Source organism: Lutjanus erythropterus, chromosome 10 (assembly GCF_056507025.1).
Source record: "Lutjanus erythropterus isolate fLutEry1 chromosome 10, fLutEry1.hap2, whole genome shotgun sequence".
In the NCBI taxonomy this organism is placed as follows: domain Eukaryota; kingdom Metazoa; phylum Chordata; class Actinopteri; order Lutjaniformes; family Lutjanidae; genus Lutjanus; species Lutjanus erythropterus.
In genome coordinates, this window is record NC_139326.1 from 30,384,436 (window position 1) to 30,403,718 (window position 19,283).

The 19,283-nt window shown below is 40.2% G+C and overlaps 1 protein-coding gene across 2 annotated transcripts in view; it reads right to left on the minus strand.

Annotated features, from left to right (window-relative positions):
• The window catches only part of edil3a (EGF like and discoidin domains 3a), a 165,976-nt gene extending 161,205 nt beyond the window's left edge, over window positions 1-4,771 (minus strand). The window contains exon 1 of one of the 2 annotated variants that reach the window (XM_084729008.1): window positions 4,124-4,771. In XM_084729008.1, the coding sequence (XP_084585134.1) occupies window positions 4,124-4,187 (64 nt within the window). In that variant the 5' untranslated portion in view covers window positions 4,188-4,771. The remainder of the gene's footprint in view (window positions 1-4,123) is intronic. The other variant, XM_084729007.1, reaches the window with a different exon arrangement.
• Window positions 4,772-19,283: the final 14,512 nt, after the last annotated feature.

The following is a 19,283-nucleotide window of genomic DNA, read 5'->3' on the forward strand; positions in this document are numbered from 1 at the left end:
TGCTTCCAGGTCGATTGTTTATCCAAATGTACCACATGCTGCTAGCAAGGAAGTTGATCTTTCCCTTTTTTTAAGTTTTTTACCCAAGAAATCAACAGTCTGTGAGAATGATTAGCAACTCACAGAGCCAATCTAAACCTACAGTCACTCTAGAAATGACAGGCTTCTTCATCTGTGCTGCTGAGTGAATGAAATCACTGAGCAAAATGAACAGTGACCAACAATATTATCACTAATCATGATTCACCGATAGCAGACAATCACATCGCCTCTCCAGATGGCTGTCCATTTGCCTAAAAGGCTCTAATTGCGCAGCCATTATAACAAGACTGAGACTAAAATTAAGATGCATCTAATTCATTAAAACTGACTCTCTAAACAAGCACAAAAGCATCTTACATTTCCATACAGAGGGCCCACTGGTGCAGTCATGTGCTTTGTCCAGGCGGACAGGCAGACTCCCAAACAATGTGTGAGAGTCAGCACCAGTAACCAACCAGAGGAAGTGATGTATTGCACACTGACTTGGAACAATGCAGTCTGTTTTACCTGAAGGCGAATGTTTCTACCCCATCAATTTGTGTCAGACGACAGAGGCACCCTGTGACATCCTCAATAGGGTGTTTGTTAGTAGCTATCTCTAAGGGTACCTGATACCTTTGACCAACCAGAAAAGGTAACTATAATATAGTTTTTTTTTATAACTACAAAAAGATTTCCCATCGTCACAATGCATTCTCTGTATTTTTTTTCTTTATGACAGGGAGTTTGAATGCTGTTTGACCTTTGGGGCCCTTTTCAGGGTGACTCTGAAAAAATGCCAAAGACAAGTCACGTTGCTTCAATATAGGGTTTCTACAGGTATCAATACATTAACATAGACATGCAATTTAAGACCTATTTTACATCAATACTGGCAGAACAGTACATGGACAGTTTGTCTTGTGGTTATTGGTTCAGTGGTGGTTTTGTTTTGTTACAGTATGATCAATATCAACTTTGCCCAAAAACACATTTACAATGAGACAGAAGTTAATGCAGTTTCCTTCAAGCTACTATAGGGAGTTTATAAGTGGTTATGAAAAGGTCTCAATTCAGTGCTGACATTTCTATATAACCTACATAAGCAAACAAGACCCTCAGTGAAAAGATGATCTTTTTCTGTACAGTCACTCTTAACGGCTGCCACTGGGTTGTATTCTCCTTGAAATCAGATAAAATAAGTGTTTTTGTATTTTCCCTGTCAAAGTTACAGTGAGCAGTATGATTTTCTAGATTTTTATTTAAAGTCAGTGTTACAATGAGTAGTACTTTAGCCTGGAGATTTTTATTTAGATAACTTATTTTTGAAATTATATTTTGTGGTTATTACAAGGGAAACACTACGAAATATGAAAGTTCCTTGTAGTTCCTTTAACTTCATGATTCAATCCATTTTTAAGTCTTATTCAAAATCAAATGTAAGATATTTTAAGATCTAAAATAGGACTTATACATGACATGACTTTTTAAACTGACAGTTGAGCTTAAAATCTAAATTGCAAATTGTGTAGATTGTTCATGTCTTTCTTCAGAACTGGAACTACTATCTCTCTACTATAACTGCAACATGAAACTGCTCACAACAAGGTCTGTGGATTATCTTGAGTAGCTAGGTCATGATTTCCAGGAAGAGACACTGATGTTGAATTTTTCAGATTTATTTTATTTATTTATTTTATTTATTTATTTATTTTTTTTTTGGCACTTTGAGCCCCACAAGCCGTGTGCCAACTAGCTCCATTATATTCAAGAGAAGGCAGACATCTCTATAGCCAATACCTCAAAAACTCTGCAACTCACAGCAAAACAATCTAGACAAATAAGTAGCACTCCAGGTAAGAGGAAAAATATGTAGTTTTGATTTGGGGGTGAACTGTCCCTTTAAGACTTTTTAAAGGACCTGCAGAAACCCTGTAAATAGCTGCCAGGGTGACCATTGTGCCTCTAAGGATGCTCACACACAGCTCAGATATTGTTAACACCCTCCATCCACCTCCATCTGCTCCCAAAACCGGCTCCTCACTGTGGATGAGGCTGCAGCTGTACCCCGTTTGGAAACAGATGGACAAAAATCCCTTCACAATACCACAAATTTAACTGGGATATGATTAATTGAGGGACAAGTTCAGGGTGTATTTTTAACTCGCTGAGCCTTGAAACAAGTCGACCCATGGCACCACGGCTCCCTGCTTCTCCCCTGCATTCATTATGCCAGCCTAGCAGGGAGTATTCCGCCTTGTAACGGGGCTGACTCGTGAGCTGGCTTAAAGGTAGCCTCAGAAACTCTGCTTTAGGCGCTCTCTCTGGTGTAGACAGGGGTCTGTCTGACATGTGTGACTCCTGAGGCGAGCATGTTGCTAAATGAATAGAGACAGGGAGGATGGCATGACCCACTTCCATAAGGGCTACACTGCTTTTTCTTTACTCAAATCCCACAGGTACTGTTCGGCACTATTCGTGGAGAATATACAGCTTAAATATTCCTATCACCAGAAAACTGGAGGTGGTGGAGGAGGATGTGCGATCATTTGAATCCAGTGGGTCAGGTGCCTCTATAAGCTTTCAACAATCTCCTCTCTACATAAGACTCTGTATTAAACTTGCAGTGCACAATTGACCTTCTCAATAATGGTAAAGCAATGCCACTAATACAGAGGGACTCTGGAGGAGGAGGGGGGCGTGAGATCATTTGAATCCAGTGGGTCAGGTGCGTCTATAAGCTCCAACAATCTCCTCTCCATAAGCTGGTCTGATACTTTTTAGAAAGACTATTTTAGATGTGCAGTGTACAATTGACCTTCTCCTGGTGTCAATCTAGTCAATAATGGTAAAGCAAAGCCACTAATACAGCAGGTTCTGGAAGGGGAGGGGGTGTGAGATCATTTGAAACCATTGGGTCAGGTGCATCTATAAGCTTTCAACAATCTCACCTCTACATTACAGTTTATTTAGCAAGACTCTATATTACATGTGCAGTGCACAACTGACCTTCTCCTGGTGTCAATCTAGTCAATAATGGTAAAGCAATCCAACTAATACAGGGGGCTCAGGAGGAGGAGGAGGGGGGTGTGAGATAATTTTAATCCAGTGGGTCAGGTGCATCTTTAAGCTTTCAACAGTCTCCCCTCTACATGAGGCAGACTGAGTTTTTTTTTTTTTTTTTTTTTTTTTTTTTTTTTTTTTTTTTAAGCAAGACTCTTTATTAGACTTGCAGTGCACAACTGAAATTCTCAATAATGGTAAGGAGATGCTACTTACAGAGGGGCTCTGGAGGAGGAGGGGATGTGAGATAATTTGAATCCAGTGGGTCAGGAGCGTCTATAAGCCTGCAATCTCATCTCTACATCAGACTGTTTTTAATAAGACTCTACATTAGACTTGCAGTGCACAAATGACCTCCTCCTGGTGTCAATAATGGCAAAGCAAAGCCACTAATACAGGGAGCACATCTCCTTCATGTGATAGCATCTAGGTCTGTCTGTGATAAATCTCTCCATTAACCTTGTTTTCTTAATTCAGTTTGTTAAAGAAAGGAAAGTGGCGTTCTTTCTGTCTTAAAATCGACCGGGGTCGTAGCCTATCGGGACGCACGGCTTCTTTGTATCCCGTGGAAGCATCACACAGGAGGAGAGCAGCAAACAGCTGAAGATTATCAGTGTGTGTCAGGGCGCGCAAAATACTGGAGCAGTGCACATTTCTACCTTGAAAATGTGCGCGCCTGGCGCTGATTTGGCCCCTTACCACAGAGAAATTACGCACGGATTAAATAAAATGGACTCAAACAAGTGTCATTTAAAGACAAGTAAACCAATTAACTAACGAGTCGTGCACAGATTACAAGCGTAAAACCGTGCTGACAGGCTGCTCCTATTCCGCAAACAATACAGGCTCTATCCACTGACGCACAGTACATTTTTGCTGCTATTCATGTGGGCTTCCCCTGTTTAAAAATGATCGATTCACTCCAGTCAGTATCCAGAGATGCTCCTGCCGCTATTGATCAGTTTGTGATACTCCCACGCCACTGGGCTGGTCGCGTAAAATGATGTTTTGACCACCGTAATAACACTTTCCCACTCACCTTTCACATGCTGCGGGACAGCGGCGCTGAAACACAGCGCGATGGAAAGGAGAAGCGGTCCCATCCTCTCTCACGATTAACAGCTCTGACTTCCAAGGTTATGTGTGTGAGATGTGGTAAAAATTCACGGGGCCAAAGCCAAAAGTTCTCCCTCCTGCGCTCTCGCTGGACTGTAGGATTTTGCCCTGCGAGCTGATGGTGTTTTATGTCCTGTCAGGTAAAGTCCTCGTCTGTGAGAAAGAAAGTGGGCAGAGAGACACACTCCTCGACACCTGGATTTTTTTTTTTTTTTTTTTTTTTTTTTTTTTTATTATTCGTGCAGGAGCAAGTGAAGTGAGCCTGCCGGGTCCCCCTCCTCCGCTCCGCTGCTGCTGTCCCCGCTCCTACCGCAGTGGTGCGATGTAGTGGAGAGAGCGACGTGTGCGCTCAATGCTCCCGGACAAGTGCTGTCAAGTCTCCCAGAGTGAGGCAAGTCGGTACTTCCGGCCCAAATATTCAAAATAAGAGCCGGTAATTAATTCATTTAAATTCAACACAAGCTGTATTTCATTGCAACACTCGCCAATATGTGATGTTTTACGGGCGTCCTATTATTTTATTTCATCTTGCTTTAGTCTTTTTCTCTAAATTAATTACAATGCTGAAGCTAAGAATACTCATGTAAGCACAATGTTTCACTCAATAGGTCATTTGATGCATTTTTTTAAATATTTGTTTTGCTTTTTGAAACCCCTGGTTTGTTTGTCTTTTGTTTTGTGTTTATATAGCTTATAACCAGGAGTGACAGTGTTACCCATTAGAACATTTTATGTAAAAAAAAAAAAAAAGAAGCTAACTATGATAAGCTAAAGCTTCAGCTGATACATTTTCTGTCAATTTAATGATTTTTTTGCCTATTGTTGCTATTATTTATTGTTATTTACTTATTCATCTGTGAAAGTGACAACTAGAATCGAAATAAAATAAATCACCTACTACTACTAGATTATGAAATTTACACAGCTATATAGTACAGACTCTAATTTAACTTTCCTCTTTTTCAACTTACTGTTTTTCAAAGTAAAAGAAAAGAAATGGAAGTATAAAAGAAAAAAGAAGACAATACAAGTTTTTGTTTTGAAGGTACTATCACGTATCGTCCGGGCTAAGAACAGTCCATTGACGCAGCCTCAAGGACAGTCCGTTTGGCTGTCTCACCGGAGGGTGTGCGCTTCACGGTCGGTCACATAGAACCGACCGGGGCGCTGTCTCGCTGATGGAGACAACTCTTCCTCCTCCCTCCTCATCCTCCTCCTGAAGAGCACTTCCAAGATGCCTGCCGGGTTGGGACTTTCAGTTATGTATAATCAGCCTCTTCAGCCTTTCCTTAACCTCTTTTTTTAAACTCCCCGTGGCTTTCTTTTCAAGCCAGAGGAAGTTGGCTGGCTGTTTAAAGTCCCCTTCCTCTGGAAAGCCTGGCATTGTTTGTAAGTGGAGATCTTGAATCAAGATTCCTACCAGGATGATTTTTCAGTTCCCATTAAAGGAGGAATATGTAAAATATTTACTGTGCTAAATTCTAAAATAACCATGACATGACATCAGAGATTAAAGAAACTGAAATACTGGTCCACCAACAACAACACTACAGCCAATAAGTTACCATTTGACATTTCCATTTCTGAGCGTCTGTTTTTATTTTGGCCTGTGTAATATCACTCTTATTCACTTTACATCAAGCTAAACTTCAAACCGAATTATGTTAAACGTTTGCTGAATTACTTTGTGTCTGTTTATGAGTTGTAAGAAATCATTTATAATCTTGTAAAAAATAATAGATGTTCAATTGAATATTATGTTAATGGAGTCTGGCAGGCACTTAGACAGGTAGTCACTGAATTTCACTCCAGAGTGTGTTTACGAGCAGTGGGCTTTTGTTTTTAGGATAACAGCCTTGCAGTGTGGAATTCACCATTACATGTCATTATCAAAGTAATCCCGCACTGATCGAGTGCATGTGTACATTCAGTGTCCTTGCAGTCTGCCTGAGTCATGAGTTTGGGGAACTGCAGGCAGGACAGACAACTGTATTTCGAATTTGGACTGCAGTGCTTGTTTTAAACACAAGTGTTACATATTTGACCTTGTGTGTTTATTGTGATATGGAGAGCTGCAGCGATTATGTATTTTTGTTGGCCAACCCACAAGTTAGTATCGCTCTGCTTCACTCCACAAAAAGCCAAGGGTATTGTTCAGCAACATAATCTTGATAGTCAAATACCACTTTTCTATGATTTTTGAGACGTAAATGCAATCATCACAAGTAGTCAAGTGACTTAACATCACCCCCACTAAGTGAAGAGTGTTCAGTGTGATGACATTGAATGTCTGTGACAATTTCTGTAGTCTCATTTAGCCACGTGTTAGCAACGTCTTTTTAAGACACATAAATGCTTAAGAAATTAATGAGTGGGGTATTTACTGATGTATTTCATGACTTAGAATAAAATGTGAAAAGCTCTTGAGCTTGTGTCAATGACTGACCTTATTTCAGGCAAATAATGAAAAAACCCATTAAAAAAAAAACATTGACTCCAGATGTGCTAACATCATTCCGACAGCACTTTATTGTCTATTGTGTCTTGAATACAGGTGTGAGTGTGGTTGTATGTGATGGTCACTGAAACACAGTGTAACAACATGCAATAGGGTTGGAAAATTGAAATTGAAATTTTGCAACCAGCCGTCGTCAGCCCATCCATTGGTGATTGGTGATATATGACACGTGTGCAAGCCACAAGTTCACCACGTTACGTATGCTGGATTTGTTCAGTATGACCAATAAACAAAATAAACCCAGAAAGTGTGAAGAAATTAAATATTCTCGCACCTATATTCATTTTGAAACAGGGAACAACTATACACCTTCTGAATTTAAGTTTCACTCTTTTGCCAAACTAAGATGAACTTCACTGGCTCATTAACTCCTCGTAAAACACACTTCATTCAAACTCAACAGAAAAACATATAAAACTCACCAAAATGGTCTCTGTTAGTCTGTCCACTCTTCCGGCAATCACCAACTCTGGTTTGGTCAAATTAAATTCTTAATTCACCGTGTGAGAGGAGTGCAAAGAGTCTGGCTCTGCAGGCTATTTACCTCTCACTCCTCACCCAGCTCAGTGCAGTGTTGCTGTCACTCTGCAGACCATTACATTAGCAGAATAAAAAGACCAAAACATATCCCAAAAGCACAGTTGTCCAATGCAGTCCAACCCTAACATGCAAGTAACTTTGATTTCGAGGATATCAAAATGATCAGTACTGTGACATGCTAATGAATAGCACCAATCTAGGCAATTTCATAACCTCAAACTCCCTTTTTCCTGTGGAAAAGTCACTTCAGCCACTTAGACAAATGAAACATGATCTGAAGATCTTACTAAAAAGTGGTTACTAATGACCATCTTGAGATTTCATCATTCCATCCTTTCAGACACCACTGATGAGGTGCTGATGAAAACAGAATGTAAACTGCAGTAGGTATCTCCCTGAGCTCTGGCATTTTCAAAATTAGATTATTTCCACAAGGGAGACATCACACTGATTGTCCACGTGCCATGTGTGATATTTCAGCCACCGCTGATTGGATTTTGATGAAACTCAGGGTTAAGTGAATCTGACAATTGCACTTTCAAATTTACACCGATTAACCCACGGTGGACACACAGAACAAATCAATAGCTTTTCTGTTATGTATTCAATGCATTAAAGAGTAAAGAGATAACTTTCCAGCCCCCCTAGCATTTCCAAGTGGTATTCTTCTTGTGCCACAGTGGCAAAGACAACAGGTGTCAAAACCTATTCCAATATCTGCTCCCCTTACAATACTCACTCTGCTACACCTGAACTTAACCTACAACTGCACAGGGCACCTCTACAAGAAACACTATCTGGCAGGGGAGCACACTTTGACACATAAGCATATTCCTTTCCATTTCCTTAGACTGAGAGGAGTGAAGAAATGATCAGCATCGCTTTGGAAATAAGAGAGAAGAAATACACGTTTACTGATGCAATTTCATACTGGGAAGAGCTGTAAGCTATAGTAATGATGTGCATTGCATAGTAATAACATATTGCAGATCAATAATATCTACAGTGTGTATCAACAGCAAAGACAAGTGTTACAGGTTCACATGTGGTCCCTGATGAACAGATTATGCTGAACTACAGGAAAAAAAGGATGAAAACAGTCTTTTTAGTTAATTTTCAGCTACAGTCTGCTTTATGAGTCAGAACGGCACCCATGATATGTTAATAAATCTGCAGCCTCCAAGAAGTACAGTGCCAGAGCTCAGTGCTGTTACGCACGGCTGTTTACTGTGTTTACCTTCATGAAATCACATGAAAACAACACCAGGCTGCTGCTGTTAGACGAAGGCGAGGTTTGGTTACCAGGGCTCATTATAACCTCTCCAACTTTTATTTTTAGCAAAAGTAGCCTATGTGTTATCCTTCAAACACATCGCAGTACAAATGCTGTTGTGTAGCATTAATTTAGCAACTATGGGCTGTTAGTTTTCGATTTTATTGTTATTATAGCTACCTGATACTCCATCTGTCTTTGGGCGCAGATTTGTGGTGATGTGCGTTCATGTCATGACACTCTAAATCATCCAGACATTTCTTGAGATAAAACTTTGCTGAGCTGTCTTTACCATGTTTAGTTGTGAACGGTCCAGCTTTTTCAGACTTGAGATCAGTAATGTGACTTGCTGAGAAACTTTAATAATTACCACACCTGCTGGTCCATGTTCACCTGCACCCAGCCACTTTGCACATTGCGCTGCTGCACATTCATGAGTCAAAATGTGGACATTACATATGCGTGACACACCACCTTGCACCTGGCAATTTTTATTCAAATTTGAAGTGAGGGTGCGATGCATATTTTTTCATCCTCGTAGAACCGGGCCTGGTAACTACAGGGGTTGATGATGAGGTGGAAGGGGGAGTAATGTTACAGTAGAGGAAAACATTTAAAGAAGAAGTGTGAATTTGTTTATTCAATGAAGACATTTTCCCTGGAAAAACTGTACCCTGTGGCAAACCAAGGCTTACAGAGAACCAATCTAAACATGGATGGTGTCAGTATACTATAGTTAATTAACATTTGCTTAACAACGATAAGTTAAAGCAAAAAGTTGTCTATTTCCACTTTAAGATGTTAGTCAGAACAGCAGTCTCCTCTCACAAGGACATGCAGTGCTCAATCTGATGTCCTCCCCAGGTGACATTTACTGTAGGTCAGTAATTGGTCATTAGGGAGAATGCATCATTTTTAAGGGACGTCATGCAGCCTGTTTAATACTTGTGAGTTTCTATTTCCACATATTTTAGTGAGAATGTTCCAAAACGGAATAAAGAGCAGGGCACGGCCCAGACTTTTAACTGATGTCATCATCCAACATCCCACAGTTATCAGTCTGACCTTGAGGTGTTTCCGAGCTCCTCATCATGAATCATGAAAGATATCAAGTGTCCTATGGTTTAATGTAGATAGAGACCTATAAGTGTATGCACTTGGTCAAGACCTATAAATCATCCACAGCGCTCACAGTAAAGTCTGCTATCATCTTAATGAGACGCCGCCCTCTCCTCCTGCATTCGCAGCACCTCCCATTGTCTCAAGTTTCCAGAGTCTGTCTCCACAGCAGATCATCCTTAGTGGAAAATGGTAGTCACACTTTATTTTAAAGTACATTAATAAGATATAACAAGCTGCACTTTGTATCAAATTAGACAAAAAACAGAAATTATATGTTTTTTTTTACCTTGACAGTGTTGGATCCTTTATCAGAACCTCATTAGACTTTATTAGAGAGTAATCTGGGACATTACAAGAGAACTGTACTGTAAATTAAAGTGAAATCACATATCTGCTTCTGTCAATTTAAAAACGATATGTAAACCTGGTCTACCAAGATCAAAATAGAGAGAAGTAGAAAGTAGAGAATTTTTTTCTCTAGTTTTTGTCAAATTTAATACAAAGTACAGTTTGTTATGTCCTATTAATGTACTGTAAAATAAAGTGCAGCCAAAACTGTGATCTCTTTAAACTATATTATCAGTAAGAAGGATGATTAATGTGTCAACACAATAAGTGCTTACCAGCATTGGTATCAACTTGCAAATCCATTGCAACTATTTTATGCTAATCCTGTGTCAAGACATGGATAAATTGTGTTATTCTACTGGTATTACCTTTGTTTGGCGTTAGATTAAACATACTTTCTTTAGATCAGATAAGCATAATACCTGATTTTTCATCTTATTAGCGAGTGCACATTCACAATCATAAAATTCCTCATTAGGCTTCAATTTCATCTGTGTTAGAGAGAGACAAAGAGACGGAAAAGAAATCAAACAACAGACAGATGATCAGAGGACTGGTCAGCAGTGCTGAGGCTTGCTGGTAAATCTGTACACAGGTACGAGCCCCTTAACCTCTTCCCAGTCTCTGCTGCCAGCCTACACAGTGAACACAGCTCCTACAACTGGATTCTGTAAATCCTCCTCAGTAGGGTATCCAAACCTCACCACAGCCAGTCCAGTCTCCAAACTCAACTCCTCTCGTCTCCTTTGCCCTTGTTTTTCCCTTGGCATGCCGAGAGGCTGCAGCTCAGACCAGTGAATCCTCTTCGGCTCACATCCATCCTCATTTAGGCCATGGGGACCCATTTAGGATGAGCAACGGGCTGGAAAACACAGTGACCTTCTCATATTTGACTCATTTACTGCTGTTTTTATTTCAGCCACTAAAAACGGGCGCCATGTTTTTATTTCTAGCAAAAGTTACAGAGTTGGCGAGGAGTGGCCGCTAGTCCTCCTCCGGCAATAATCCACACCTTGAAGGGCGCAGAGATTTTTATCCTTTCATCCAAATGTCTGGGGGGATGGGTGACCCCTTAAGGATGCAGACATAATCTCAAATTGAAACTTCATGGATGAAGAATCTATGAATGCAGACAGAGAATGTACTATTGGCATGAGGCTTTATTATCTCCCGTGCCCTCAGCATTTTCATAACTACAATTTTAATGAGGTTAACCTCTTTAAAACAGTGGATAAGGGGATAACCACTTTTTTCCCTTCCTTGCCCGTCTGTGTTTCTATCAGTACGCTCTCTTCTCTCCTTTCTCATTCCCTCTGTCTCTCTCTCGCAGGGGGAGAAGAGGGTTTTTCATATCCACTCGCTCCCCCTCTCATCTCCCATGTCTCCAGGTTCTTGTGCTCTCCTTCCCAATCAGACTGCTCGAGTCGTGTTCAAGGCCTCCCTCCTTCTCTCTGCACTCGCCACAAAGACAGTCTAACAAAGGCCTAAGGCAGAGAAAGAGAGAACGAGAGACAATAAAGGGAAAGTGGTGGTGGTTGGAGGCTGGTGATGGCTGCGGCGGCGGCGGTGGTGGTGGGGGCAAACAGAGTAGGATGGAAACAGCGAGATAGTAAAGGAGATGGATGAAGAAAGTAGGAGAGACAGAGAGAGAGCGGGGCAGATTGAGACAGTAAGGAAGGCAAGCAACACTAAATTAGATGCTCTTGGAAAAGAGACAGTGAATTAATTCCAAAGAGAATATTGCATTGTATCGTCTCTTCCCTTCCTCTCTCAGCGTTGGGACACAGAGCGGAGTTATGTGTTCCCCCGGCAGTCTTCTTTATTTCTCTCCTCTCTCTTCTGTTAGTCCCAGGCCGTTGATACCACTGGCATCAGCTCGTGCTTTCACTCTCTTTGTCACTCTGCTTATTATTATACTTTTTCTGCAGCAACCACACTGTGAGTGGTAACATTACAAATGCACCGAAAATGAGATTTTGATTGAGGCTATGATTGTGATGTTCAAAATAAAGCTACTTAGAGCATTTGGGCATTTTGTCATTGAAAATCAGACAAGTTGCAGAATTGCTATAATAGCACTGAGTATTTCATCTTGTAATATGCAGCCCTGTCTCCTAGAAATTTTGTTTCTATACAACAAATGTGCAACAGCATTTTGAAGGAAATATAATGTTGGCTGAGATATTTTTCTATTAACATAATTAGGAAACGTTAATTATTGTACCTGTTTAAGGTATAATATGCAATATTTTCTGTGTCATAGCAACACAACTTATGCTTGTCTAGGACTTCCAGGGCTTGGTTGCCTGTGCATATATGAAAGAGTGTTTTCAAAAAAAAAATATCAATATGTCAATAAATATCTATAATGAGTATTTGGAATATTTTCAATAATCTTTACTTTTTTACAGTACTGATACTCTGGTACCAGGTGCATGTTCTTGCTCTCTTTTCTCTTTGACAGTGGATTGACACACACGGCCACATCCCCTCCATAGTCCCGCCTCCTCTCACTTACCAAAAGTGCTGTCTTCTTCTCATCACTCTTAAAATCTGAAATTTTACGCCTTTAATGTTGAGTCGTTTTTTTCCCAGTGGTATCAAAACCGGCGTCCAGTATCAATATTTTATATCGTATTGAAATGTGAAATTCCAGTATCATGACAATACTATGATAACACAACAAGAAAAGTGAGTCTGCCTTTGGTGAAGTGTTTGGGCCCAAAAGTTTCCTCTCTGCTCTGGCTCAGAATCTGACACTTACAGTATCACTCAGCCAGCTCTCTCTTCTTTGTCCATCACTGCTTTTTGTCGGTGATTCACTGACAGTTCATTTTGTAGACATTAAATGTGCAGACAATAACTCAAAACAAAAAGGGGGAAAACGGGGAAACCTGGCGGTATTTTCATCGCAGCGCTCAAACAAACACCTCTCTTCACTTCGGGGTGCTACACCTCCACCCCATCGTCTCACTTAATTACTTTGGCACTCACCTTTCAAAGTAACACCTGCTGTGTGACCAGGTGAGTCCACACCCTTGCCTGACAGCCATGCAGGACAACCAACATGGAGACAGTGTGCCATGACATCCTCAAAAACAATGTATACACTCATATAAACATAATCCCTTTCACTCATCAGTTAATACTGACTAGATGAATGTGGTGTTATCTGTATCTGCAGACGACCAACCCAAAAAGTCAGTATTTGACATCCTGGTACCTTTCTGGTGCGTAAACGAACATATCAGACAAACAGTGCTGATTCTACCTTTAAGTTGCAAAGACTTCACTGACTCCAAAATAGGCAGCTGTGCAAAACACTGTCCACCCATGGTGACTACAGCATTATTCAAAAGACATGTGTGTCCTTTGTGTGACATGAGATGTTTTTCTACCCAAATTGACAACCTCTCCCTAACCCTAACTGTAATAAAGTCCAGGATTGGTTAGGCAGATGTCTCTGCTCTCTGTCAATGTCAGCAAGCTGACGGGAGTGAGCTGCAAGACAGATTTTGTTGTTACCCAAAGTCAAGACTTTTTTCTCCTAACCCTATAAGTGCTTTTATTGCCTGAACCTACAAAAAAACAACAATTTCCTAAACTTAACCAAAGCTCTTTTGTTGCAGGAGTATGGGCACAATCCCTGTACTTTATATACCTGCCATCCACCCAAAACATGTCCTTATAAATTCATGGCCTGTAAGTGTATGGTTTCAAATAAAAACTTGTCTGTGATCCTAATCTAGGCAGGAGTTACATTTGTCACCACATCAAAGAAAGCAATTAAATAATATACAAACCTGATTTCTAGAAGAAAATGAAATAATACTATAAAAGGAAAAGAAACAGCTGTCAAGATATTGCATTCCCCCCCAAAATATTTCTAGTTGTTGTACTTTTACAACCCCATATGCTGATTTTCTTTTTAGTCTTTTAGAGTGAATGAATCATGATAGATTGCCTCACAAGAAACATTTTCCATAACTCGCCCCTACTGTGTGACCATAATAACGATGATCTGCCACTGTGCACCCTGTCCCATCTGTTTCCACTATGAATACGTCCAAGGCAGCAATCTGGTGGTTGCCTGAAACACCGGCCTGAGCCCCCCACATCCAGAAACCTGCATTTCTTATTTAAACTACGGGTGGAGAATTATAATATTTGGCGGCTGGGGTTTGCTGAGTAGTCAGCTATGCTCCGCTGACGTTCCACTCTACAGCATTTCTGTCAGTTTGTGCTGAATGCATAATAGAGTGATATATATCAGGTTCTACTGAATGAATGACATGAGCTTTCACACTGTTCTAAACTTCCCTTTTTATAGCTTATTTCCACTGTTTCATTAGCCAGGAATTTAGTCTTTGAGTCTTGTTCCGATATCTCTGTTATGATCTGCTAGAACTGACTTAATGAGTAGTGTGCAAGTAGTTCTATACATCTCATCATTAAGTGTACACTGTAGTTGGAATATTTTCACTGCTTTACTTTGCTGTGAGACAGCCTGTTCTGACAGGAAACCAGCGTTACGCAAGCTAAATATTGCTCTCTCCAAACAAACCAAAGTCCATGGGCGAAATCAGTAATTTTACGGTGCAGAAAATGGGTGTTGCTGGTCTGCAGCTGCCCAACTTTGCTTGTTTCTTTGTGTTATTGTGAGACTATGGTGAATCAGAACTAAACTTTTCAACACCAAAGTCACACAGTAACACTGAAAAACTAACAGATTGGTCAGAGGTACAGCTAAAACTCTGCACGGTGAAATTACTGATTTCATCCATGGACTTTGGTTGGTTTGGAGAGAACTTATATAACGTGGTTTCCCATCAGAAAAGGCTGTCTGATGGCAAGGTAATAATACACTGTAATACACTATCGATGTATCTCACGCAGTTCCACTTTAAACAATCCAAACTATCCCTTTAAGGCTTTAAGTCAGTGCAGTATCAGTCAGGGTCTGAAAACAATTTAGAGAGGCATCACTGTAATAGCTGAAGATAACAATAATCACCAAATTTAGGATGAGAAAACAAATGTTTCAGACAATCAAATATTCATTGTCTAGCTCAGCAAGGCTCCTTTTAACATAACTCCACAGATTCCTCGAATCAAGAAGACTTTGCAGGGTGTTATTTTAACAGACTCAAATTTCTTGTTGGGCTTTATACAGCTTTTAATTACAGACAGCACTGTTTTGTTTATGTTTTTAGGATTCAGTTTTGATTCTTGTTTGTTTAAAGGTATCCCCCGCTCAAGTTTTCAGTCACATTCAGATTTTGTTCATTTGACTGCTCAGATCAAGGATGGACGTTTACCTGCAAGTTAACAGTTTTTCTTCTAGTTTGAGCAAATATTTTCTTCACTTGCTGAAGCTTGGGACAAAAGAACAGTTTATACAGACGGCACTCAAATCTTTACCTAGGAGTTATCTTCAAAGCCTGCATAAGCAAACACTGCAATCATGACAAAAGCAACGGTTATACTTTGATACAAACATACAAAACAAGCCATAGTAAAAAACACAAATGCACAGTTATGCAGAGGAGTGGCTCTTTAAGTCTGTGAGTCTAGTCTGCAACTCGTTTTCCACACCAACGCCACATATCAACAAAGGCAAATGGTTTGGGAGGACTATATTTCTTGTGCAAAGATCAATATGTGGTTCACCTGCATGAGACAGCAGGATTTATAATGTAACAATGTGAGTTATGAGGAGGTCCTCCCATCCTCCTCCTCCCCTGCCCTGATCATCAAGGACTTAAATAAACACAAGACCCTCACCCACCACCTTAAATCCCATCCATCCTTCCCTCCTTTCACTCACCGTGAAACTCAAGACCCTTTTTACACTGGACAAAAAAATCCACTAACAACCACTAACATCTGGCCTTTGCCTTTAGAGGGTAAATTACCATTCATTCCCAGGTCAAATGCCTCTGCAGTAGCAAGAGGTATTTATCGGCTCCTGCTGTGATCGGCAGTGATGGAAACATCAGTTGAACCAGTTTAACATGCAAATTTTTGCCCCTTTCCCGCTGAGGAAATGAAGGCTTGTTGCTGCCATCAGTAACTTCTGTGACTCTTTCTCCTCGTTTCCATATACGTGAGCTGGATTGACTCAGTTTGACCTAGCACATCAGCCCAAGTCAAACATCACGTTTTTACCAACTAGAAGGTTTATTTAACCAATGATGCACTTGTTTTGAGTCTGACGTCTTTAACACAGTGGATAAACCCCATCACTTCCTATAAATTCTTCACAATAAAGGTTCTACAATATTTTGTTTTTTTAAAAGCTTTTATTATGAAGTGGCACAATCAAGAAATATTGGGTTTTAATCAGCAGGAACTTAATACAACTCCTGTTCCACTGAAACCAAACATAATAACAAGTAAATAAAGCAGATACCTGAAAGTACAAACAGTAGCCCATCCCCACCTGCACCCACAAAGCTGATTACCAGAACCGACCTGTGACCTGCAATTATTTCAAACTCAAATCCACACCCGCCTGCAACCATTAACATAAGCCCTGCAACCCGACCCATACCCATGATCAAACACACATCCACAGTCACTCATTTCTGTTCTCATTCTGGTGCAGCTCCTGTGCTCATGATAATAAGCATAGTTTGCAGCTGTCAAAAGCTAACATTTTGGAAACTTTTTACAAGCAGAAAAAACGGCCAAAAATGTTCTTCTCAGAGTGTCTTGGTGCTCCAACTTTCTCCTAAATGTCCAACTTTGACATTCACCTTTGACAATGTATTGTCCATATTTTGGAATCCCTCGCTGCTATTGTTCCTTTTATGGTATCCATTTTAGCTATCAGCTAGCGTCCATTGCTGTCAGATCAGACAGCGATGTCCCATTATTTGGCAGGGGGGTCAAAGGTTGTGTCATAGGCTTTCACAATAAAATGATCCTAGCAGCTGATTAGGCTTCATATTATTAGCGGGTATAATGTTAGTAGAAATTCCTGATTTCTCCAGTGACAAAAAACACAGTACTGTGTAGTATGTGTCATAGTATTGTTCTCACCTGCCTGCACCTGTGAATTTATATAAATCTATTTTTTACCCATTACAAAACATTTTTTCAGGTCAGAGAGCAGCTGCCTGACCTGGTGCAGGACTGTGTTTCAAACCACACAGATTCAGTTAGAAGCTACAAATCTACTGTGAGCTGAACACACAGGGAAGACATCTTTCTCTCGATCTCCTGCACAGACATAGATTAAGTCTCAGCTTTCTGGTGACAAAGAAAAAAAAAAGAACAAAAATGGATTAGCTGGATTACCCATGATTTAAAAAAAACACATATACATGCTAATTTTGGTGTAAAAATGGCATAATAGAACAAGACACAGCAAAATGCCAACTAAAAGCTAGTATATAAGCTGAGAGAAGTCTTTACTGATTAAAGGTGCAACCCTGTTTTGTAGGAATCCTGAGTGGATTGAGTTAATTACAGCTTGTTTGGTTTGATTTGATCAACATTTTAATCAATCAACTGCTCCATTCCAGGCAGGTTGATCAAATCAACAGCCACGGTATATTATAGTACTTGGCACTCCTCTGCTTTGCATCCTTTCAGCTGTGAAGATGAATAAATGCAGGCAATGGGAGTGAGGTTGAGTGATACATTTAATAGAGTACTGATATCTTTAATTGGTATAAATGGTCTTTTCAGCGTGTTTGAAAATGATATTAGTATGTGTTCTGTTCCTGAAACAGGAAGACAAGTTTAGGTATTCCTGATGAATGTCCTCTCTGACACAAATGATTAAAGGCAATGTTTCTTCAGTGTCAGCAGTGGTGATGAATCTTGTTTGAAGTTTACTTTTCAGCAATAAGCAGAAGCTGGCCCTTATTTGCCCTCTGCACTGCCCGCAGTCTAGACGAACCTCTTAAAATCTATTCAACCAAAACCAAAAATATCTGCTGAAAACTTGAGTCACAAAGAACTTGGGCTTTGATTTGGATTTTCCTAATGTTAAGAGTTCTTTGAGGTTTGCTGCAAAGTCCATTTCTAAAGCACATAGACACGTGTGACTCGGTCTCTTTGAAGACTGAGAGCACAGTCTTAACCTACGCAATGGAATCAATCAAGGAAATCACTGGTCTGTGCCACAATTGCCTGAAAATAAATTGTATCAGTGGTAATATGTGAGGGATAATGGTAGGGGGTTTCAGGTAAGGAGACATCATGCTTCAGTGAACTGCTTATAAAACCGTTTACTGAGGCTACTCAAGGCGTCTGTTCCACTGGAACCATAGAAAGTATTTACTGACACCCAGAGGGTCTCACATATTATTAACTTGCACACAAAAGGCATTTGGGAATCGCATGGATGTGTGTTTGTATGTTTATTACTTGTCACGTATTTGCTTGTGATTGTGTGTGTTTGGGTAGTATTTAAAGAGTCATAAAAAGGCCACATACACAACAAAACATTCTGTTTTATGGCAGTCTGCCTGAGTACTAAAATATCTATTAAATGATGCAAAAGGATGACTGAACTACCCATTTCACCAACACGGTTAACTGTCTATGCAAAGTGATTTTACAGACATGTTGTTGTGATCTCATACAGACACTTTATTTATTTATTTTATTTGTTTATTTGAGTAAAATTGAGGTCAAAATAAGGGTAAGCATAATGTGACAGACCAGTGGAGTTTAAAATAATTCAAGGAAATGTTTTACAGTTTGGGAAATATGGTTATTCCTTTTCTTGGTAAGAGTTGTAGGAATAATACTACTCACGTTTGTATGCCAGATATAAAGGTATTGACAGCAGCTGACCAACTTAGCTTAACGTAAAGATGGGGAAGAAACTAGCCTGATTTCGTGCAAAGGTAACAAAAAAAATCTCCACTGATTAGTTAGCCACTGATCCAGAAGAAGAAATAATCATCTAAGGGGCTGATCAGAGAGAGACGCATCGCTACAGATGTAGGTGTGTCAAGCAAAACAGCTGGTGCGCCTGAGGAGTGGGACTGTGCAGAGAACCAAGTGATCAAACATGACTAAGTGAACAAGAAAATTGATTCGAGCAGACAGCAAGCTTTGCCATTCCTGTGCTAATGGATTAGAAGGGGAAAAAGCCCAAACGAAGCAGAGGTTTTGCACTCACAGCATGCTGAACAAGAGAAAACAGTTTGGTGAATAGGTTACTACCATCTTTTCTTTGAGGTGTGTCTGAATGACACTTCGAGTCCTACTGCTCACTCCCTCTGCCACCTGTCACACGCACAACAAGAAAAGACGGGAGAA